Raw genomic sequence first — 22,565 nt, 5'->3', positions numbered from 1 at the left:
ACTGTGCCTACTTATTTTTTGTTAAAAAATGATAACGGAGATGTTCTGAACCAACTGCGGACACTGGCCCAACTTTTGACACGGGACTGGCCCGTCTTTTTTTAGACGCGTGACTCCATCTTTAGGCGAAATAGCTAGTCAAAAGACGGGTCGGTGCGTTCACAGTTGGGATGGACCATCAATTGACGGGCCTAGCCCAACAAATGTTTGTAAATTCGTTTTAAGTTGGTACAGGCCCAACTATTGACAAAGGAATACCGCACTTTTAAAAACCGTGTCATCAGATGGGACAAAACCCAACTGTACACAAATAACTCTTGCAATTTTAGAAAATGTGTCATAAGATGGGACAGGCCTAACTGTTGACACTTGACACGTTTTGAGAATTTTTAAAAACTGAGGACAGGCCAGACTCAACTGTGGACAAATGCAGTATCTATAGAAGAGGACTGAAGGGGAAAAATAACTGGGGGAAGACAATAAATCATGTCAAAATATAATTTATTACAAATATAGCTAAACTAGTGATTATAACAAATACCATGTCATGAATTCTGCTTTTCATAAAAATTGTACAAACACAAACACAACTTCACAAATAAATTTGTTAAAGAAGGGATTAGTAGCTCAGCCGGTAAAGTGTTCGACACATACCTAAGTGGTTGTCGGTTTCATCCCCAAATGAGGCTGTTACCCAGTTGGGCAAGAATTTCAAAAAATGGTAGTATTTTTGAGAGGTTTGTGATGAAATAGTTTTTCACAATTTGTATTCAGATTGATCGCCCGATTGGTAAAGAATGGCACGAGGCATTCTCACAAATGTTTTTTCCTGGATACTGACAACATAGCAGCGTCCAGGTGCTACGATGTCTTTCTATATATAGATCTCGTCTCTATGTTCCAGCAAACAATTTTAAAGATCCGTCCTGTGTGACACTGGCGGAAATCAAAAAAGGAAAAAGAAAAATATCATCCGTGTAAAAGTCTGCTTTTGTAATTTTATACCGTGGTGCAATAGCTGATTTTAATCAAGAGGCTTGAGATTTCATAAATTGCAGGCTTCAAACAAGTCTTTCTTTTAAAGTGGGGGCTACTTAGCGTATAGTGCAACACGTGTATTAAAAACACACACGATAAAAACATAAAAAGAATTTCACGACTCTAAACTTGAAAAAATAGTAAATAAATAGATACAGCGCCTGGACGCTCTACAGGTGGAAAAAGAGAGAAAATTCGGTGTGGAAATTTTTGGTGTGGAAATTGAAGGAAATGGAATTATTGGCGGGGATTAAATTGAGCTAAAGTTTGCTAAGTTTAGTGTGGATTTAGTTTGGCGAGTAGTATCTATCATGGTTTTTCATCGTCAGATTGTGGCATTGTGTTTAAAATCAAGTAAACGGAATTGTTTTTGGTTTTTAAACAGATTTATTAATATTATTAATGTGGTGTGTATTTAGTGAATAGTCATATATTTTGTAGATTTAATTCGGCGATTGAACAAAACTAGTCAATTTGGTCAAAATCTCTCCATACCACAATTCCTTCTAGTAGGATATACTTTAGCCTAGTTTTCTACAAGAAAAATGTTTTTCAGATCCTTAGTTTTTTTTAGCTAGAACAGAAAAATACGCATCGTTTTTAAATTACTTTTTAGTGAGTAATCTCCTCCTCCCGATCAATACTTTTCCATTTTCTTCTACCTTTAGCTTTTCTATTCCACCTCGCCCTATCTCCCTAAAGGGCTATTGTTTTAGGTTAGTTTCTAACCCCATCTGATTAGCTTCCCCAAATAAAAAAACCTGTCACCACTGTAAGTAATTTCCTTTGTTGTCAACTTCAATGGTGTAAAAAGTATGAATTTCTTTCCAACTTCTGCACTTATTTTTTGGAAATTTTCCTGAACTTTCTAAAATTTTATTTTTTCGTGACTAAATCCTGTGTTGAGCATACGTTTAAAGACGTCGGTATTTCTTTGAAGTCTCGTTTACTAACTAAAATGATAAATTCGTGCAGTATAGCACAAACACAAAAAACCGTTTAACACGAAGTTAATTTGTTCTCAACTGCAAAATGAAATATATTATTAATAAATAATAATAAAAATGTTAAAAACAAAAACATTTGTTATAGTCTGTATTCCGGTGTTACTTGATAATTATTCTTGCCATCGCGAGCTTTGTAAATAACAAGTAACAGTATAGATTATAAATAAATAATTCCAGGCAATTTTTTTTCCGCCAAAAAATTTTGGTTGTCTTTTTTTTTGCCTTTTCATTTTCATAGTCTGAATACACCTATTTCCATATCCATTTGGCTCCGCGAAATATATTACTCACAACGAGACTAGTTATGAGCAAATTTGGATATGCTAGTTGTTTACATGCAGATACATGCAAGTTTGAAGAATGTATCAACAAAATGTTGACCTTTACAGCTTTTAACTGGCAGTTTGACATAATCGTAGTTAACAGTTATACAGAGGGCTTTGGTAGTGGTAGTGTGACATAAAAATTTAAAATATTGCAGATTTTAAGGGTGTATCCTTTGGTATATGTTAGGTAGCTAGCTAGCTAGCTAAACCTCTTAAACCTACTAGCCACGTTTTTAGAATGATGTGAATACATTTTTATTTACTGTTTCCAAGTAAATTTAGAACTAAAACTCTATATACAGTTTACTAACGCTCAGTGGCACTTCATATTCTAATCAGTTAAAAAAATTAAAATTAGCTTGTATAGTATAGCTAGCTAAGCCAAAAACTAGCCAGCACTAAGATAAAACCCTGGAAAACATACTGTAAATATCATATTGAGCTCCCCATTCCCCAAAAATTATTATTGAATATGCTTGACTGATGCTAACAGAAGTATTCAAGAAACCTAAAGAAAATTACTTCGGGGGAAAGGAGATGGCACAGTAAAGAGATTTCAAAGGTTGGATTTTCTTATAGCATTTTCACAATTATTTTTCCAGGGTTGTAGCTATAGTTTACCTGCATGACTTACCAACGAACCATTTTTCCACATTTGCTGCGTAAAATGATATTTAAAATTAATATTTTCTGTACTGGCTGTTGTAATCATGTAATTGTCACACTTCCTCTGTCACTACTTCCTCTTTTACTGACTGTCAATAATCGTACATTTGTATCAAGCATTGTGATGGTTAACCTTAATACTTACAGTTTGTACCTAATATAAATTGATAAAAATGGCACCTCAGTTTTTTAGGTTTTTAGGGAAAAAATGAAAATAAAATAATATTTAAAAAATACAGGATTTCAGCTGTAAACGTGCCTAATATTTATCAAAATCTCAGTCTCAATATTTTTAAAAACCTTGCTTTTTTGAAATTTTGAAATGTTTTATTTAAATTAATTTACTTACAATCACCTACGTAACAACAAGTAAATGATAGTATATATAAGTCATCAAAAAATCATTTCGGAAATCACTTCTAATTTTTGACTTTTTGATACGAGGGAAGACGGGAAAATACAGGGTTATAGTGTTACCTATATTACTGAATATAAGGCAGATTCCATCTTTTTTCTGTAAAAGCTTTATTAAAAATAGCTGCGACGCATCAAACACATAAACAACTTTGAAAGAAGTCTATTATCAATGTCAGATATACTCCCAGCATTGCATGACTCCAAATAGAAATCAATATTATCTAGCGTATTAAAATTCGCGCAGCACTTTTTCTCGCGCAGTCCAAAATTCGCATATTTATATTCTTGTGGACTAATAGAAACTAAAAAGCAGCTTATTAAATACTGAAAAGGTTATTGAAAGAAACAATTAACTTAACCTGCTTTATTTTCTTGTCAACATAAGGTACAAGATTTTATCAATCATATCCGAACAATTTGCTTTATTATACCAATGGCTAGGCAAGTGCGTGACTTGAAAGTAATTCTGCAGGTTTTGTGAATGCTTTCTTGATTACGGAAGTAAATATAACGTCGTTGTATGAAACCCACGGTACAGAAGATCGCCTCTATTACAAAGGCTTTTTCAAAATTCCGATGTTATATGATAAAAAAACGATATCCCTTAAACTGTATATTCAAAATATAAAATTAGTTCCTTACGACAGTTTACAAGAAATCTGAGGAAATAACCAGAGAAAACCTCCCAGGCGATGATAGTGACGATTTATAGTTGTATATTAGAAAAGATTAGGTCTCTTTTCAACAAACCAAATATCGGTCTTTAATTTTTCACTTAACCTTTTCGAGCGGACGTATTTTCGCGCAGTACTTACACTTACGCATCAAGGCTTCATGAAAATTAATACTACGGGTATCATATAAACTACGGTATATTTCTGACCACGCCGACCACGTGCTCATTGATTGATTTGGTATGGGGTGAGCTTGAATTTTAGGGATTTGTTCTGACATTTGTTTGCATCTGAGCTCTCGTTTAAGAGAAACTAAATTTGATTTCCTCGAAGAAAGCTGAGTTTGCTGGATTTATCACGCAAGAAATAAAAATTATTTTAACATTTTTAATTAGCTTTAGTTGCACCGGTTTACGCTGTGTGAGAACCTCGAATAAAAACTGTTTTGCAAAGGTAAAAGTTTGTGCTTATCTCCAGGTCTTTGTTCAAATGATAATCAGCGGTTTACGGCGCAATTTTTTATTACACCTCTTTCTAAAAAAAAGCCTAAAAATAAAGGTTTTATCCTGGTATCATCCAATAGTACTTTTATTCATTCACTTAACCCTAAACGTTTGTAATTCTTTAAGGAGTGGAGGTATGGCAAAAGCCTTCAGCAAGTTTGCTTGTGATCTTTGTAAGTAAAACCAATTTCGCCTGACAAAAGGTAAATAAAACAGAGTTCGTAACTTACGATGGAGATAACAATATTTGTGAACAAAGTCGATTTTTTCGCCATATTAAATCAATTTTACGGATATATCTCCATAGCTTTGCACTAAAGCATAGGCTAAGATAGTCATTTTTAGTAAAATAATGTTGGCGGATATTAAATTTGGCGCAACGAAAATGTTTTCATACAGAATATAACCTATATCGTCTTTTTTTTTTTCATGTAAATTTTTTTTAGTAAAAAGTGGAAAAAACCACATCGGTTTTCATTAAATGTCAAATTTAACGCTAACTTGAACTTTTTAAAATTTAATACTCCATCTCCCGTGACTAAATTTCTGGTTGAGCATACGTTTTTAAGACATCGGTATCTCTTTAAAGTCTCGTTTACTAACTGGAATGAGAAATTCATGCAGAACAACACGAACACAAAAAATCGTTTAACACGAAGTTAATTTGTTTCTCAACTGGAAACGAAATATATTATTAATAAATAATAAAAATGTCAAAAACAAAAACATTTGTTATAAACAGGTAATATAAACACTAAACTTCATTCTGTAGACGTGTCGTTCGTCATGCTTCGTCTTAAAAACGTTTACATCATCGCAGGCCTGGCAAACATAGGCAAGTGATACTTATTATAATCGAGAAAACAATTCAGCCTTTCTTCCATCGCCATTTTGCACCCACTCCCAACGAAAGCATCCATTAGATGGCTTTTTTCTTCAGCGCATAACTGAAAACAAAACAAAAAATATTCCATCCTAGACTGCAAGGCGGCGATGCTAGCGTAACCTAAGAGACTTCAAGAAATACGTATACTGAATAGTTAGTAATTTTATATATAAACTAGCCGGGAGACCTGGCGTCGAAACGCCGGATTGAGCCACAAGTAAAGGAGTGACCCGGCGTTAAACACTCTGTGCAGAGGTTAATAAGAGCTGTAAACTGTGCAACATGATCTGGTGGAGCTCTTTAGTACAGGTATACAGTACGTCGTAAATCAATCAAAGCGCATAAACTATTAGTGTTGCGACTGTAATATATTTTTGAAAAAAAACTTTTCTGCAACGATAGCTGATATAAAAACAGAGTTTACAAACCGTTGTTACTCCATCATAGCAAAAACAATCGGTCAATGTTATTTTATTTTGCAGAATCAGTTTTCGTGAAAGTTAAAAAATTAATCGTGACGCGGGGCTGAGCGCTTAGTACAGTTAAACCGAGGAATAATACCCTTTTAAAAAAATTTTCTCGCAGACTCTGTTTAAATAAAAACACAAGAAACAGTCCATTGCTAACACAGGGCTGAGCGGTTAGTCCAGGTAAATAGTGTTGCTAGCTATAACTGCATTTAGCATAAGAATTATGAATATTGTTGTAGCCAAACTGCATTTTTAATACTTTCACTTTTTAGCCAGATATAACTGAGCAGCTAGCTAAATAGCCACATCCGTCAATAAAAAAAATGTTGGTTAGGATAAAAAGCTCTTATACCATAAAGAATAATAAAAAGTAAGGCTGTAGCTAGCTAGGTAGCTAGGTAGCCTTCAAAATCTTCGTTCCTAGCCATAAATCCTAAAACTGGTGCGTTTAAGATCTGTACGTGGCTAAAAAACGTGACAATATATTTATGTTAACATTGAGAAAAACAGAAAACAATATAAAGAAGATAAAAAGATTAAACAAGTCTACAAATTTCACAACACTGACCACCACACATGACCACTTTCAAATCAAATAGCGAAAATCTTGGATTGATTTTTAAAGAATCAGGCGTCGTGATTGATAAACTACGCGAAAGCGATCAAAACAAATTTGGCAAAAATATATCGCATTTGGTGTTGGTGCGTATTTTAAAAATTTCGTGTTCCGCAACGGGAAACGGCTTTCGCGCACACACAGACAGACAGACGACGGCTATTATTAAAGAGATAAGTGGGATTTAACGAATAAAAGTTTACAGGGAATAAAATGCAGTACACTGTTTAAACTAGTTAAACATAATTTTAACTATTTGACGCAATCAACTTACAGAAACGTCCTCACGAACCATACGCCTTACTCTCTCTTCTACTGACAAAACTTCAGAACCCTAAGGAGAATTGAAGCATGCAAAAACAATAAAAACAAGGAGGCTTCACCAATTTCCGTGAAAGATAGACTTTACATTGGATAAGTAACAAGTGCAAAAATTATTCGGGATTAGGATAACAGTGAGGTGTGTGCGTGTGTGTGAAAAGCCTTAGCTAGAAAAAACGTTTTCAAGAAAATCTTTTTCGTTTTGGAAATACCTGGCTCGACAAAAATGTTTTTACGACAAAAACCTGTGCACAAAAAAAAAACGATCAAATTTTATTATTTCAGTATAGCTACCTCTTTCATAAGAATACGAACGCAGTAAAATAAAGTTGTGTGTTATAACGTATGAACAATACAAATTACTGACCTCAGGTGTGGATAAAATCTCTCGTATCTCATTTCTGAAGTCTTTGAAACGGTCGTGATAAATAGCCAAACACCATGATTCATTAAAATAGCTAAAACAACAACATGTTATGAAAGCGTGGAAATGTGTAGGTGTATCAGAGAAGAATCAAACATTATTATGTATTAAGCGAACAGAGTTATTTCTCATTAGGGTATAAATCCAATCTTGATCCAGATAGAGGCTTAGGATAAAAATTTCTGAACAGCAGATATATTATTATCATAATTACATTATTTTATTATTATTTCCAAATATTTATACAGGATAGCCACCTTAGTATTGAAAACACTGTTATTAAATATCCGCTTTCCGCTGGATTTTTAATTATGTTTTATATTTTATGATATAGATATTAGAAGTTTGGTTGATATTAAAGCAGGTTACAATATCTGGAGTTGTACACACAGCTCATAGCCCAGTAATCTTTACAGATATCCGGTGACTTCACTAATTTTGTTAGTGGGAACAACATGTGAAATTTGATTGGCAGTACAAATTTTTTGATCACCCTGCACACGATAAAGACTTGAAAAATGTTTTAAATATACCTGTAAAAATCAGTGATTAATCCTTCAGTATATCTTTGCACCATATTGTTTAGGTATCGTTCATGCATACCATACAAACACAGCAAGTTTGTCGCGTTGATTGGCTAAAAAATAAAACTTAGATGAGTTTGTCGCGTTGATTGGCTAAAAAATAAGGGTTTGTCGCGTTGATTGGCTAAAAAATAAAACTTAGATGGGTTTGTCGCGTTGATTGGCTAAAAAATAAGGGTTTGTCGCGTTGATTGGCTAAAAATATAAAACTTAGATAGGTTTGTTGTGTTGATTGACTGAAAATATAAAAATTAGATATATTTATTGCGTTGATTGGCTGGAAATATAAAACTTAGATAGGAGTGTTGTGTTGATTGGCTGGAAATATAAAACTTAGATAGGCTTGTTGCATTGATTAACTAAAATTATGTACATATCCTAAACACTGCCTCCATTCTTTACTTAAAAGAGCACCTAGGCGTTAGTTGCGATGTAGTAGTTAGCTCGGTGTGCGCAGTTAGCAAAATTTACAAGGTGAAACGAGCAAGTAAGAGAGGCTATCGGTATTCAGCTATTATTTCCACAATTTCAGCTAAAAACAAAATCCAAGATGTGTGGTCCTGTGGATATAAAGAAAATGACACAAGTTTTTCTCCAACCACAAGTAGGAATAAAAAAGTAGGAACCCACCGAATTAAGTTTCCTCTTTTTAGTCCTAGATTCTATAACAATATCCCAGTGGGTAGCTACACGACGTTTATTCAATGTTGATAAGATGTTGAAATTTGGCAGCGACGTCGCAACATAAAACTCAACGTCTAATTCGCAACGTCGATGCAACCGACGTAATTTCAACGTCTTTTCAATTTTGTCCCCCGGCATAAATACAACGGTCGCATCATTAACGTCTTTCCAACGTGGTTATCTTAACGTCTTTTCAACCGACGTAATTTCAACGTTAAAACATTGCAAATAGAAGACGTGACGTTGTTTCTGAAACCCGAAAAACAATGTCATTTTAACCCCTAGCTATGTCACGTCAATAAACCGATGTTTAGTCAACGCTATCCTCAAAACCTTATTCCACCGACGTATTACCAATGTTACCACAATGTTGGAGAAATCATTTTGCTCCTGAAGTAACGAAGATTACATGGTGCTACTGTTAAAGGTCGCAAGAGCAATAAACTATTCTATTCACGAACTGAATTGAAGTTGTATTCCCTATCAACAACAACAACACCCTTTTAAGTTAATGGAGAAATGATACAGTGTTACCATTTATCATTTTGAACCAGATTATATTTTAAATTTTTTTTCGATTTTATATATTGTGCCAAGGTAATGTCATTTTTCACGTATAGTTGTTCATGTCACTATAATTTTATTATTTCGTAATATTAAAATTTTTGTTCACAACTTTATTCACAGATGAAATGGACACAAAAATAATAATTGTTTTTTTTTCATCGGAGCGTACGAAACATTCGATCCATTTCTTCAAACATTTGACAAGGGGTTTTGTGTGGTAAGATTTTGTGGGGAAAAAGTATTTCAACCTATCTTTTTGAAGTGATAAACCGTATTTTTTTTAAAAAACTATATTCTATTAAACTATAATTTAATATACGTTAATAACTTCGTTTTCACATTTTACCATATCCATTTTGTTGCATGTATTACCCCGCCTAGTTATTGGCGGGAAACTTTCAAAAATAATAATTTGTGAAATTTATATCAACTTATAAATCGAAAATGCCGAAAAAAGAAGGCAGGTCTATGAACAGACAAGAGTAAGTAGATTACTTAGTGAGAAATTTGCTTCGTTCTCATTCTTAAACGAAGCTAAGAAAAGAACATTTTTACAGATTTCTGAAAGTCCCTCTTCGCTGGGAATCTTGATTGTTAGTAAAAAAAATATTTGTAAATTAAGTCAGGAATAAATTAACTATATGTTGAGCTGCAAAATATGCTTGGCGGTTTATTTTGCAGTGAGTATTTTACTAGACTTCTGGTTTAAGTAAGAGTAATGCTAAAGTGCGCGCTTTTACGAAAAAATAAGGTCCTAAAATATAATGTTTATTTTAATAACTTTTACAACCATGATTTCAAGATTGGGGGTTTGCGGCTTTCACAATGTTCAAGTAGTACTCGATTTCCAATAAGCCTCCTTAAAAATCAATAAGTCCCATGAGGATTAATCATATATTCACGATATAGCAAAATGACCTTATTTGCAACTGTATTCATAACAAAGAGCCTCAGATTCAAAACTGACTTTACCAAGCAAACATACTTTTTCTCTAACCAATGCTTGATTTAAGGCTTCTGTGCAACAGCTTTACTTGACACTTTAGGTGGTTGTCGAAGCGTGTTAACCGACTGCCTTATGAGAGGTTGTATTGTGCCTGGCACATGAAGTCAAAGCAATAAATTTGCTAATACAGCATATATTTTGACAATCTCGTCCCGAGACTGGGGACAAGTTTGGATTGAAACACTTGAGATCTCTTTAAAGTACTAGTTGTGAATACTTGACACATGTTTTAATGTCATATTTTCTTATTACAAAAGTGTTGTTAAAGCGTTGAAAAGAAGTTAAATAAAGAACATTTCTAAACAACATAGAAACAACGTTGATTAGACGTTGCGAGACGTTGTTTCAACGTTGAAATGACGTTGATGTCTGCCTTTAGATGGCATCGAAAAAAAATGTCAAAAACTTTCATTCTCAACGCAAAATCAACACGTCAGACATCACCGTCTATTCAACGTTGTCTCAACGTTGAAATGTGTCCACTGGAAACTCTTCACCAAAAACGAACAAAAGTGAATAAAACTGGTAAATATTTGTGAATATTTACAGGTCTTTTAGAATAATTCATATAAAACATGAATTCATGCAATTTACTTCGACGAGGGAGCTTACTATAATTACATAGATACGTTTGCAGTGGAAACGTGTTTGACGAAGCAAAATTTTCAATATCTTAATAAACCCAGGGCTAGGATCTAAGTTTCACACACATTACTACGCTTCTATATACGAACGTAAACGACAAAGCCTATTTTTAAACGTAATGAGATTTTGTTTATACGTATTAAGCTTCAAATAAAGAATTCACTGTCAGCCGTGTCTTACAAAATATTAAAAATTTGGTGTTTGATTGATTTTTATGATATTTGTTACAAATCTTGTTTATCTTGTGGAATTTTAATGAATTATATATATTATTTAGAGCAACATTCCACTGTCCCATTCGCGTCATAAGGAAATTTCTAGTACGACATTTTACTCGAATAAAATTCATGACGTGGCAGAAAAAATCTCAGATGCTCCATTTGCACAAGAACTAAAACTTGTTGTGCAACAGTTGTACAGCAGATGCAGTTACGAACAGTGTTGTGTGAAAGATTTTAAATATATGGAAGGCACATTTTAAAAACAACATAAAGCATGAACAAGCATCTTGGGGGTTTCCATAGTAGCAAAAATAAATTCCCTGATTATGTGTTAAAAAGGGGTATTTTCTCTCACAAGTAAGCCTTAAAAGATACTATTTTACCTGACTTTTTACAAATATTTTTAAGAAAGAAGAATTTAAAGGGTTCATCATTTATTTAAATTTATTTAATTGTAGAAACCTAAAAAACAGTGGTAAAAAAAAACTTTCTGGGGAAAGTATTCATTCCCCGACTTTCCATGACCTTACAATAAAAAAAATTTTTTTTTTTTGAATTTCCAGACTCACTTAGCCAGGTATATGATTTTACTTAACCTTTAAGACATTATAAACTGTGATCTTTTCGAAAGTAAATTCAGTACAACTAGCCTGCTAACAGCCGAACATTAAGGTCAATAAAGGGCATAAATTTAAGAAAATAGAGAAGGGATCACATATTTGATAAAATATAGATATCCAGGCTACCAAAAGGTGGACATGGGCTACCAAACATCACAGAATTAAGGATATTTACCTGTTTGGATAGACAAGTTATATCTTGAACAGCTTTATGCTGATTAACATGAATTCTGAAATAGCCCAGCCCATCATCTCCTGCCATTTTTCCCGTCACCAAATCTTGTCCCTATGGCAACAACAGTATGACAACGTAGTTTTTATTTATTTTCACTCCCCACGCACTTTTACTCCCAAGATAAACTTTATCTATTTTTTTTTCATAAATATTTTTACTGCTTTTGTTAAAAAAAAACACGAAGGCGTGCTGATAAGAAAAACAAAGTTCGACTAGTAAACCAAAGCAAGCTGCTGTAACACATCTAACTATCTTGATTACGTTTTATCTTACTTAAAGTCTTTAGAAATCCATCGTGAGTTGTTTTCCAAATAATAAAACTTCTAACATGAGCCCACCCAAATACAACACGCTATATAAGTTTTTATAAGAAACACACCTTATAAGAAACATAGGGCTGAGATTATAGGTGCTTTTAATAGCTAGCTCGTTGTGTGTTTTAAAAATAAATTTGAAGCAGTAAACTTTTAAGCTGACAGAGCTATTAAAATCTATCTACAGTGAAAATCTATAAATGTTTAGAATATCCCCTCATATAAAAAAACGACATCCAAGCTGAAACAAAAACAACAACCAGGCTGAACGAAAACATATATGGTTCGTTGTGTGTGTCCAGAAAATTAGAAGTTAATTCAGAATCGTAGCTTGAGAAGTATACCCAGTGTAAAAAAAAAACGAAATAAAGAGCTGTCTATAGGAACGGACCAGTCAATGCATACAAATAGGTTTTGTTTTCTTTGGACCAAACATCCTTGCCCGGGAATTCATAAAAAGTAGCTTTGTAATTTATACGAACATAATCAGGTTGAGCTCGAAGTTGTTCCAATGCAGTTATAACACATGGCTTCCATATATGAAGATAATTATAACCACCTAGAAGAAAGAGAAGAGAGTTTAGTAAGGATAAATTCATTATATAAACAGTAAATAAAATTGAAGTTGATGTGTACCAATAACAGCACCGTTTTGTAATATCCACGTGAGTGACGTCACAGGTTACACATACTTTCCACGAAACTTTAAAGTTTATTTACAAAAAATATTAGCGGTTGATAAAATGTAAAAATAAAGTGTTAAAGTTTATAAACTCCTACACTAGTGCGTGTTTGCGTACATATAGGGAAAAAAAGCGATTTGCCGCAGCAAAGCCATACGATATTTTTTTTAATATTAGGAAACTCAGTAACAAATCTTGCAATCGAAAGGATATCACGAACAACCTAGTTACCAAATCCTACTTCAGGTTAATTCTTAATTAATAGTTTGTACGTAAGGATAACCCAGCTGGGATGATTTAATCTTTTAATTGAAAAAAATCAGACGAAGAAGAAATAACAAAAGTAATAAAGCCAAGTTGGGAGAAGTGAAGGAGATTACATCAGTGTCTCTCTGTCGGCGTTGGAAAATTATTTCAAAAGATATCCCTGACGTCACATTAAACATTTGTCTATAAAAATTCGACGATACGAAAGTTTCATCATTCGCAACAAAACGCAGAAACCAGCAGTATCAGATTAAGATTCTAAAAGGGTGGGTTAAAATATTTCGTAATTTTATAAATATTATCACCTAAGTTCACTGAAAAAACAAAAAAGAAGGAAAGATATAAAATTGGAAGAACGTAATAGACTAAGAAAAGAGATGATGAACGAGCCAGAACAAGCAACTTGGGAGGTAGCTTTGCAAGAAGCCATCATTGAAATGCAAGAGAATAAAAACATAAAATCCAAAATAAACATGACGTGTGGCATCAAACGAAATAAAGTTGGCCATTACGACTACTTATCAAGCAACTTCAATGATGAAGAACAGCAACTCAAACAGTCAGAGTATTCGCCGCTCATAAACAATAACAAAACGCATCAGCGCAAACAACGTAGGATCGGCGTGTCGGAACGAAACGAAATCGAGAGACTAGTAATAGTACGAGCGCTAAGAAACTTTGCGCAACTGCAACATTTACGCGCGTTCAACTTTATTTAAAAACTTGAAATTCCTTGATCGCTTTGAAAAAAAAGTCATGGCCGTTAAATAATTAGCGACAGCTGACTACAGAAGGAACTAAACGAACAAGAATAACGAAATAGTATACCATAGTAAGGCGATAAACTCGTTATAGAGGCACGCAATAGTAGAGCGATAACCTACAATAGAGGGGCAAGAAGCTCTTCACAAGACGAAAAACAATCCAAACCGACATAACCTGTGGTAAAAAGACACGCGTATCGTAGAGCGATAAACCTACAGGAACGGGAAGAAAAAAGCGAAACGAAACCAACATAAACCTAAGTACAGAAACACAAGCAAAGTAAGGCAATAGACGTAAAATAGCGAACTCGTCATCGAACAAAACTGTCGTAAACCAAAGTACGGAAAGTACACGAAATATTAGAATGATAAAATAACAATGGCGACATACTCGTCACCAAACGAAAAGTAGATGAAACCGACGTAAAAGAAAACACACGCAACAGTACGCCGAAGAAACTCGCAAGTAATAAACTAACAAAAGACACGGAAGATTACGGAGCACAGGCGACAATTGAACGATTTACGGCGGCTACACATTAAAAAAGTAAAGTTTGAACACATAATTCAAGGGATTCTAATGCTGTACACTGAATAGAGTAAACATATGGAACGATTTGTAGACATTTAATACTTCCGTTGAACTTAAAAATCGATACTATATGTCCTGATATAATTCCTTTCTTTATGCGACTAGCAGAACACCTTGTCAAACAAATTTCTGAATCAAAAACAAAACAATAAAAAAAACACAAAGAGTCTTCGTTGGTTGTGAAAATGTAAATCAATAAATAATTAAAATAATAACTATAAAAAAAGAATAAAAACTTATCATCATGGTTATTGGTTGAATCCAGGGATCCATTCTCATTCTTTAACTCTTTTTTATAAGGCTCGTTTCCATTTGACGGCATTTTTCGCTATAGCGCAAAAAGTTCCTTGTTTAAACTTTTTTGTTAGCGCCTGCACATTTGGACAAGCTTAAGATAAATGCCGTAATACAGTATAAAATAAAGTATATCGGCAAATTAACTGAAATTAGGGCTGGTCCATTATGTGATCGTGATGAGGATTGCAAAATTAAGATATAATTGTCAAAATCTGAAAACCGGGTAAACACATCGGATGAACAAGATTTCTGGTTTTGATATTACCCGTCTGAAACTTTCATGTCCAAAATTTTATTTAATTACAAAGTGTTTTTAAATTTATAGGATTTGTATGGAGATTTAGGTAGTCACAATGTAACATGTTGTAACACAAGCATAACCTAGCCCGATGGTAATGCAATGAATGGACATAAGAGCGCAGACGTTAGTAAAAAATGATTAAACTAACGCATATGACATTAAGGAAAGAAAAATAAAGATGACCTTTAAAATTTCGGACATCACAGTTTCCCTGGGTTGTTTTGAACAATATGTGACGGCATATATGTGACACTTATTTCATAACGAAAAAAAAATTCCTAGGTCACACAAGCTTTTTCATAAAAAATTAATGATTGAAATATTATTGCATTTTCACATTTTCGCATAATTATTACGATTTTTTTCTATAGTCAGCACTTTTTCAAGTCAAGATTAAAATGGCACATTGAGCTGTGGTCAAATATATTTGTAAACAACAAAACTTTGTTATAAAGCTGGTTAAATTTATAATTTGGTTTAACTTTGTTAGATTTATTAAAATATTTCTGACTAGTTCATGGTGTCGCGTTGTACATTAAAAAAAGCTGCATAAAAAAGTAGGCAACTGATATAAGAAAGACAAGTGTAGCTAGTTAACAATGTTTTTGATATATTTAACACGTTGTAGGTGATCAAAAACCTAATGTAGACGTGTTGATGACAGCCAGCTTTATATATTTTAGCTTTATATATTTTGTTTACATTTAGCTATTAGCAGGGGTCGCAGGGCAAAACACACATTTTCTTTATAATTTTATGCCAATTTACACCCTATTTTTATGCTATTTTATGCACTTCACTTCTACTTTTATGCCATTTTTTATGAAAATTGAGTTTATTTTATGCTAATTTTATGCCAATGCACAAATTTAATAACCGTGTGGTTACTGTTACTACCAAGGTTCATTTCTAAACAATGGTTTAAATCAATCAAATCTAAGGGTTTGCCTCTAAAATTTGTTTCTGGTTTTTATCAACTATCTGCACAGCTTGCAAAATTTCTGCCTTTGTTACCAAATTTTCTGTATTAGCTAGCTAGCTAAACCTTTTCATAGTAAATTTGCAAATTTAGAGAGGATAGAAAATTTGGTTCTTTATTCCTCAATTAAATTATTAACTTGCAATGAAATCGGATTCACAAAAATAAACCCCCCAAAACACGTATATTTCTTAGGAGCCTATTTGTGAAAATTTATCAAATATTACCTTGAAATTGATAAATTATCAAGAAAAGAGAATTTAATTATTAAACTTGGGGAAAAATGGGATCACAATGTCTCTGAGATATCCCTGAATTTCATAGATACCTTATTCATGCAGGTAAAATTAAAACCTACCTACAGCTGGCATTTCGTGACTTTTTTTTTATTGGCAACCTGCAACAGAATTTTACAACCGGATTATGAAATACTTTTTATTGTCTATCTGTAAGACAGTGCGTTCAAAAAATTAGTAAATATGAAGCTGGGTTGCACCGATCAAACATGACACCAATATATTTAGACCCTAACATAACACTTAGACTCTGACATATTTCAATTCTGAAAATCGCTCTTAATGTTTGCACATGTATCTTTGTCAACTGTCAAAAATCGTTTATCGGTGTCCCTGAAAATGGTTAAAACAGGAACTCAGTAACTACGACAAGCGAAAATATTTCGTGTCTTAATTTTTTTCCAAACCAGCCTAAAAACATTCCATACCAAGTTTTAAGTCTTTATTTCAATTTTATTTTTAGCAAAAAGTATGGTTTTGAAAGAAAAGTATTTTTTATAGACCACTTATAACTTTATCTCTTTTACTTGTTAATTTATCCAATTCAAGGAGGTATTTTAAACATGATATTTTAAACTTGCTTTGCCAAAAAATAGTTCTTGTAAAAATTTAAAAGTGTTTCAAAAATTACTTCTCACAAAAATTACCCCCCCCCCCCCAAAAAAAAAAAAAAAAAATTTGAGCTCATCACAAATTTCAAGATTACTGAATATTTACAATTATACCAATCATAAAAGCTTTTCGTCTATATTATAAACTTCATTTCTAATTAATTTATGACCCATAACTCCACTGAAGGTTTATTTTGATAACAGAGAAGTATATACTTCATTTCCATCCCAAATATATATCTAAAGCAGGCTGTTATAATCATATATTTTATATATTATTTTATATATATTTTATAGGAGGTTTTTTTTTTAAAAAAAACATTGTGCTGCTTATTTTAGCATCACTCTGCTAGTAAAATTGAAACTTTAAGAGAGGGTCTTCTTGGTAAATGCCTATTGGATTGTAATGTAATCCTATTAAGAGAAGGGAGAGGGAGGAATATGACAATCTGCACGCTAAAATTATTACAAGGCTAGGTATAGAAATTATAATTTAACATAAAAAACAGAAATGAAATAGAAAATTTAATATTTTCCCGCTGGTACATTTTCCCGTTGGTACATTGGAAATATTTCTGTTCAAATGATCTTCACTAAATCAATTGGCACGAGAATCTACTATAATCCTCGTTAATTGAAAGGCAAGCCATGAATTTGCTAGATATCTCAAATTGAGGTGGTCAGGATTGTTTTAGAACAAACAAAAGGGGGATGGGTACATTTTTTATAGATATTGAGGGGAAAGGGGACTGGATCTATAACATCGTTACATATATACATAATACATCTTATTAAGAACTAGCTGTACTGACGTCAATAAAACCCCCCAAAATTTCAGTCTAAAGTCAGTGTTTGTTTTTTACAGTTTACAACCAGATAATTTTTAAGAAAAAATCAGTATAAAGCGATTATAGCTTATAACTCGCAATATAATATAGGGAAAAGAAGAACGGCACTTTGAGGTCATAACCACAAGCATTTGAAAACGCCGTTTCTGAACTCGTCAATTTTCACAGCGGACGTGAAGTTGTAGGAAAAAAGAAGATTTGAACAGACATAATAGCTACCACGACTTAAATAACAAGACTAAATTAATAATTTTGACATTTACGAAAAAATTAAAAAATAAACGACATGACTTTTTAACTTTTCGAACTTCACAGACTGTCCATTAGATTAACTTTCGTAAGAGAAAACTTTCGCAAGAGAAACTTTTGCAAGAGAAAACTTTCGCAAGAGAAACTTTCGCAAGAGAAACTTTCGCAAGAGAAACTTTCGCAAGAGAAACTTTCGCAAGAGAAACTTTCGCAAGAGAAACTTTTGCAAGAGAAAACTTTCGCAAGAGAAACTTTCGCAAGAGAAACTCACGCAAATTTCATTTAATGAGAAAATAGGCTTCGCTACGCCCCGCCAAAAAATATTTCAGATACAAAAAACACCTTTTAAAAATTAGCATACAAACAAACAATTCAGTTTTTTCTTTTAACACAGGTAATGATTAAATTAAATCAAATCGCAGCAGTGCTTACACATTTCTACCTTGTTTGGGAGACATGTCATCATTAGAAAATAACAACAAATCCAACTACATAGAGAGAGAAAAACATACCTGGTAATTGACAGGATATCACCTTTGGTTCTGTATACTTGGGTATCAAACCTCCATCATTTGTTTCAATGACACCGTCTAAGGTTGGATCAAATAACTCCAAAACAGATTCAGCCAATTTGGTTCCAATTTCCCGTGAGTTAAAGTTAGCATGCGTCCAATTGTTGCTATGGTAACGTCGTGCATATTTTGTCAACGGGCCAGCAGCTTGTATATTTTCGTCATTTGTATGAAATTTTGAATCAATAACCAGTTTCCCATCGAATACCAAACAGCTGTCGTTAATTGCTGAAGTAGAGAATAGAACCTAATGACGATTCGATGTCTATGTTGCCTGTTGCAGACTAACACAATTAAAAGTAATCTTTTTGGTTTAGTACTATTACTACTAAAGGAGAAAAAAAGCAATTTTGAAAGCAAGCAAGCCAGAAGTAACATTGCTCAAGAATATAATCAAAAAACAGTAAAACCACTTCACCTTTAAACGCGTTGTATTCTACACTTTTCTTGTCGAAGCAAAAAAAGGCCTAAAAAAAAAACTTAACAAAAGAAAATGGCGGGATTTAATTTTTTTTAATATAATTTTAGATATATTCTTTGACAATTTTAGGCTTATTAATAGCATTGTGGGTAGGTGGGCGAGGTAGATAATGTTTTTACGTAATTCACAATACATCCATCCAGGTTTTGAAATATGCGACAAGGTGTCATGTGGATGTTACCAGCAAGTATTGTTTAAAACTTTATCCTGATTAAAGAGCTCAAAAATATATGTATGTTATATCGAAAGTGCGTCTATCGTTTTGTTGGGATAAGTTGGAAATGTTCTGCCTTATCAACATATATTCTTTCCAAGTATGTTAAAAAAAAATACAAAAAATCTACTGTCCATTCATAAAATCAATAAAAGGTATACAGTAACAATAGAGGAAAACCTTAAGAATTTTATTACATCTTTAAAGAATGGCCTCACCTGACATTCCAGTGATAGCGGCTTTGTGTCGGATGTAAAGGTCGCTACTTTTAAAATTTCTTCATTCTTACTATCGTTGTTCCATCTTGCTAAGGTGTAGCCATAATAGGATTGAACGCCTGTTAAAAAATAATACTTTAATACAGAACAACAGCGCTGTAGTAATTCGCATATTTATCAGGTTTAACAAAATCATCAATGATAAAGCTTTTGTGTCTTTTATCTTTGACAAAAAACTATGAAATTTGCACAGGGAACTTGTTTCCATCTCTAATCAGTCAAAATTATTTCTCCACAAATACAGGCAAAAACGCCAAAACTATATCTTAACAACCAAATATTTAAATTATGAATAACAAAGGAAAAGTACTTCGTTTGTTATTTGAAGCGGTGTTTATTTAATTTTTGGAAAATTGAATCTTCAAGGGATAACGTTTCCGTCAACTTGATTACAAACGTTGGAAATAATAAAATGCTTTACAAACCAAGATGAAAATTTACAAAAAAGTGCATTTTAAAGATGTATTCGGTTACTCTTCTTTTGCTTGCGTAGTTTTGATAAGTGGCGGTAGTAAATTTTAACACACACGACACAACTACGAACATGTAGAGTATTGTTGATTGAATATTTAAACAGTGTGATTTCTACCGAGGGTGATAACGCGCAGTATTAATTATTTTTGCATGTCTTAAGAGAATGGTAAACAACATCATGAAACAAAGGATTCGATCATCAAAATAACGGGAACACCATAGCAGAATAGCTACATAACACAATCAGGTCAACTTACCAGCTTTTTCTAATTCTTGTTTTACAATTTCGTCAACATGTGGTTCATTAAAACAAGATGGTAGCACAGATGGTGAGTGGACATGATGAATACAACAACCATCCACACCTTGTGTTAGCAAGCCATTGATACACGTGTAAGCTTCAATACTATTGCCATATACCACGATTTTATCTATAATTGTAAATTTACTTTACGTTTTTTGACTTCACCCATATTACCCCATCGCAAGATGACTGCGATAAATTCTATACTACGCACACAGAGTACTTTCTAAACTTTGAACTTCGAGGAAAGACACTTATGCAAATGAGGTGATGAAGGAGAACGTTTAAATGAAAGAAGACACTAACGAATTTACCGCCCACTACTCTAAAATTAGGTCTTATCCGTTTATAAATTATTGTTTTACTAAGCTCTTTAATCATAACTTTAAAATGATATGAGTAAATAAACTTTTGAGGTATTTTGAGGTATTAACATAATTATTAACAACTTATAAAACTACAAATTATATACCATCAATCAAGGATTTAGTATTAAAAGGGCTTTTACTCTTTTTATGGAATCAAATTTAAAGATTTAAGGATCTTTAATGGTAATGGTAAAACATTTTTTAAAAATGAAGGTATTTTAATAAACAAAACTGAGGATTTGAAGACATTTTCATATTTTTTTAAAGAAATTAACAATATTTGATTAAAGAACTTATTATTGCTGTACCCATGTAGCACTTATCTGCGTTTAAAAAAAAACATCCAGTACGCTGCGACACGAAAAGCGGGAAAATTTAAGGAGGAAGCTGTTAGGGATGTACCTGTAGAGGAGACTTGCAAAGTGTAAGAAGAATTCCCAAAATTAAGGAGAATTGAAAAATAGAGTATGAAGGAGTATTGCGGAAATTTGAGGATTTTTGAGGAGAATTAGGGCGTTTTGAGAAGGATTAGTTTCAGAGAGGTGCAGCAATTCTAAATAAATTTTGCCGTACAGAAAAACTATTTGTAAACTTCATGATTTCATGTTAAACACACGAACTAAATATAATCAACCTGTTTTAAAAGAATTTTTTAGCCATTCTTGAACTTGGAAGCATTGCTGCAAATCATTCAGGACGAATACGTTTTCTGGTTTAAAAACTTCAGGCGGCTAATAAAAGAAGCAAAAATAGAAATAAAAGCAGGATATAAACTCCTGAATATATAAGACAATGCTGTACTAGTTTTACCTAAATACAGAAGAAAATATATATGTGTATATGAATAAACCAAAAAGGTAGATCATCCCCCTTATTGGTGTTGCTACATGATAATTAGTCAAAATAGGAAGACATATTTTCTTAGCTTAGCCCACCTAGTTAACCAACCATTATCAAAATATAAAAAAGCAGAATTACGAGTTAACTTACACCTTTGCACCGCTCGAATGTCTAAACAATGCGGCACAACCCACACCAGTACCGTACTTACGAAAACAAAAGAAGAGTTTTAAAAGTTTTATAACTAAGCATTTTTAAGTTAGCTTTACGTAATATTTTGGGATAGAAACCTTGACGCCATATTATTGTAATTGCCTTTCTATAGGTCATCCATCATCTTAAGACTTTTACTTTAACTTTTCGTCAAAAAATTTTATAGCGTTTTTTTCTTTTGTCTCCACAACTACTTATTTGAATATTGACATTTTCTGAACATTAGAGAGATGAGGTCTTGTATCTCGTTACCAAGCCTTTTTTACGCCTTGCGGCCATAACCTTTGGCTGTGTTTTTGTAGTCGAGAGATATTTTACCATTTTAAAAAGTTTTTTTTCTTTTTTGGAAGAGATTTTCTATTTTTTGAAAAATATGGTTACCATTTTGAAAGAGATTTTCATCATTTTGAAAAAGATTTTCACTTATTTAGGGAAAGATTATTAGTTGAAGTGTTTTTATCCAGTGTAAATATAATAATAATAATAATAATAATAATAATAATAATAATAATAATAATAATAATAATAATAATAATAATAATAATAATAATAATAATAATAATAATAATAATAATAATAATAATAATAATAATAATAATAATAATAATAATAATAATAATAATAATAATAATAATAATAATAATAATAATAATAATAATAATAATAATAATAAAAAACATTCAAGTAACTAACACAGTAAACTTCATGGT

The 22,565-nt window shown here is 32.5% G+C and overlaps 1 protein-coding gene across 2 annotated transcripts in view; it reads right to left on the bottom strand.

The window, feature by feature from the left end:
• Positions 1-5,290: 5,290 nt before the first annotated feature.
• Positions 5,291-22,565, bottom strand: part of LOC130640741 (cilia- and flagella-associated protein 61-like) — a 41,949-nt gene continuing 24,674 nt past the window's right edge. The window contains exons 31-41 of one of the 2 annotated variants that reach the window (XM_057447269.1): positions 21,437-21,533; positions 20,388-20,561; positions 19,597-19,715; positions 19,102-19,150; positions 18,624-18,911; positions 12,707-12,783; positions 11,851-11,961; positions 7,882-7,985; positions 7,292-7,382; positions 6,878-6,937; positions 5,291-5,578 (exon numbers count right to left, since the gene is read on the bottom strand). In XM_057447269.1, the coding sequence (XP_057303252.1) occupies positions 5,438-5,578; positions 6,878-6,937; positions 7,292-7,382; positions 7,882-7,985; positions 11,851-11,961; positions 12,707-12,783; positions 18,624-18,911; positions 19,102-19,150; positions 19,597-19,715; positions 20,388-20,561; positions 21,437-21,533 (1,311 nt within the window). In that variant the 3' untranslated portion in view covers positions 5,291-5,437. Of the gene's footprint in view, positions 5,579-6,877; positions 6,938-7,291; positions 7,383-7,881; positions 7,986-11,850; positions 11,962-12,706; positions 12,784-13,726; positions 14,859-18,623; positions 18,912-19,101; positions 19,151-19,596; positions 19,716-20,387; positions 20,562-21,436; positions 21,534-22,565 lie in introns of those variants that run through there. The other variant, XM_057447270.1, reaches the window with a different exon arrangement.

The sequence above is a fragment of the Hydractinia symbiolongicarpus genome, chromosome 4, assembly GCF_029227915.1.
Source record: "Hydractinia symbiolongicarpus strain clone_291-10 chromosome 4, HSymV2.1, whole genome shotgun sequence".
NCBI classification, from domain to species: domain Eukaryota; kingdom Metazoa; phylum Cnidaria; class Hydrozoa; order Anthoathecata; family Hydractiniidae; genus Hydractinia; species Hydractinia symbiolongicarpus.
This window is presented reverse-complemented; position numbering and strand designations above follow the sequence as displayed.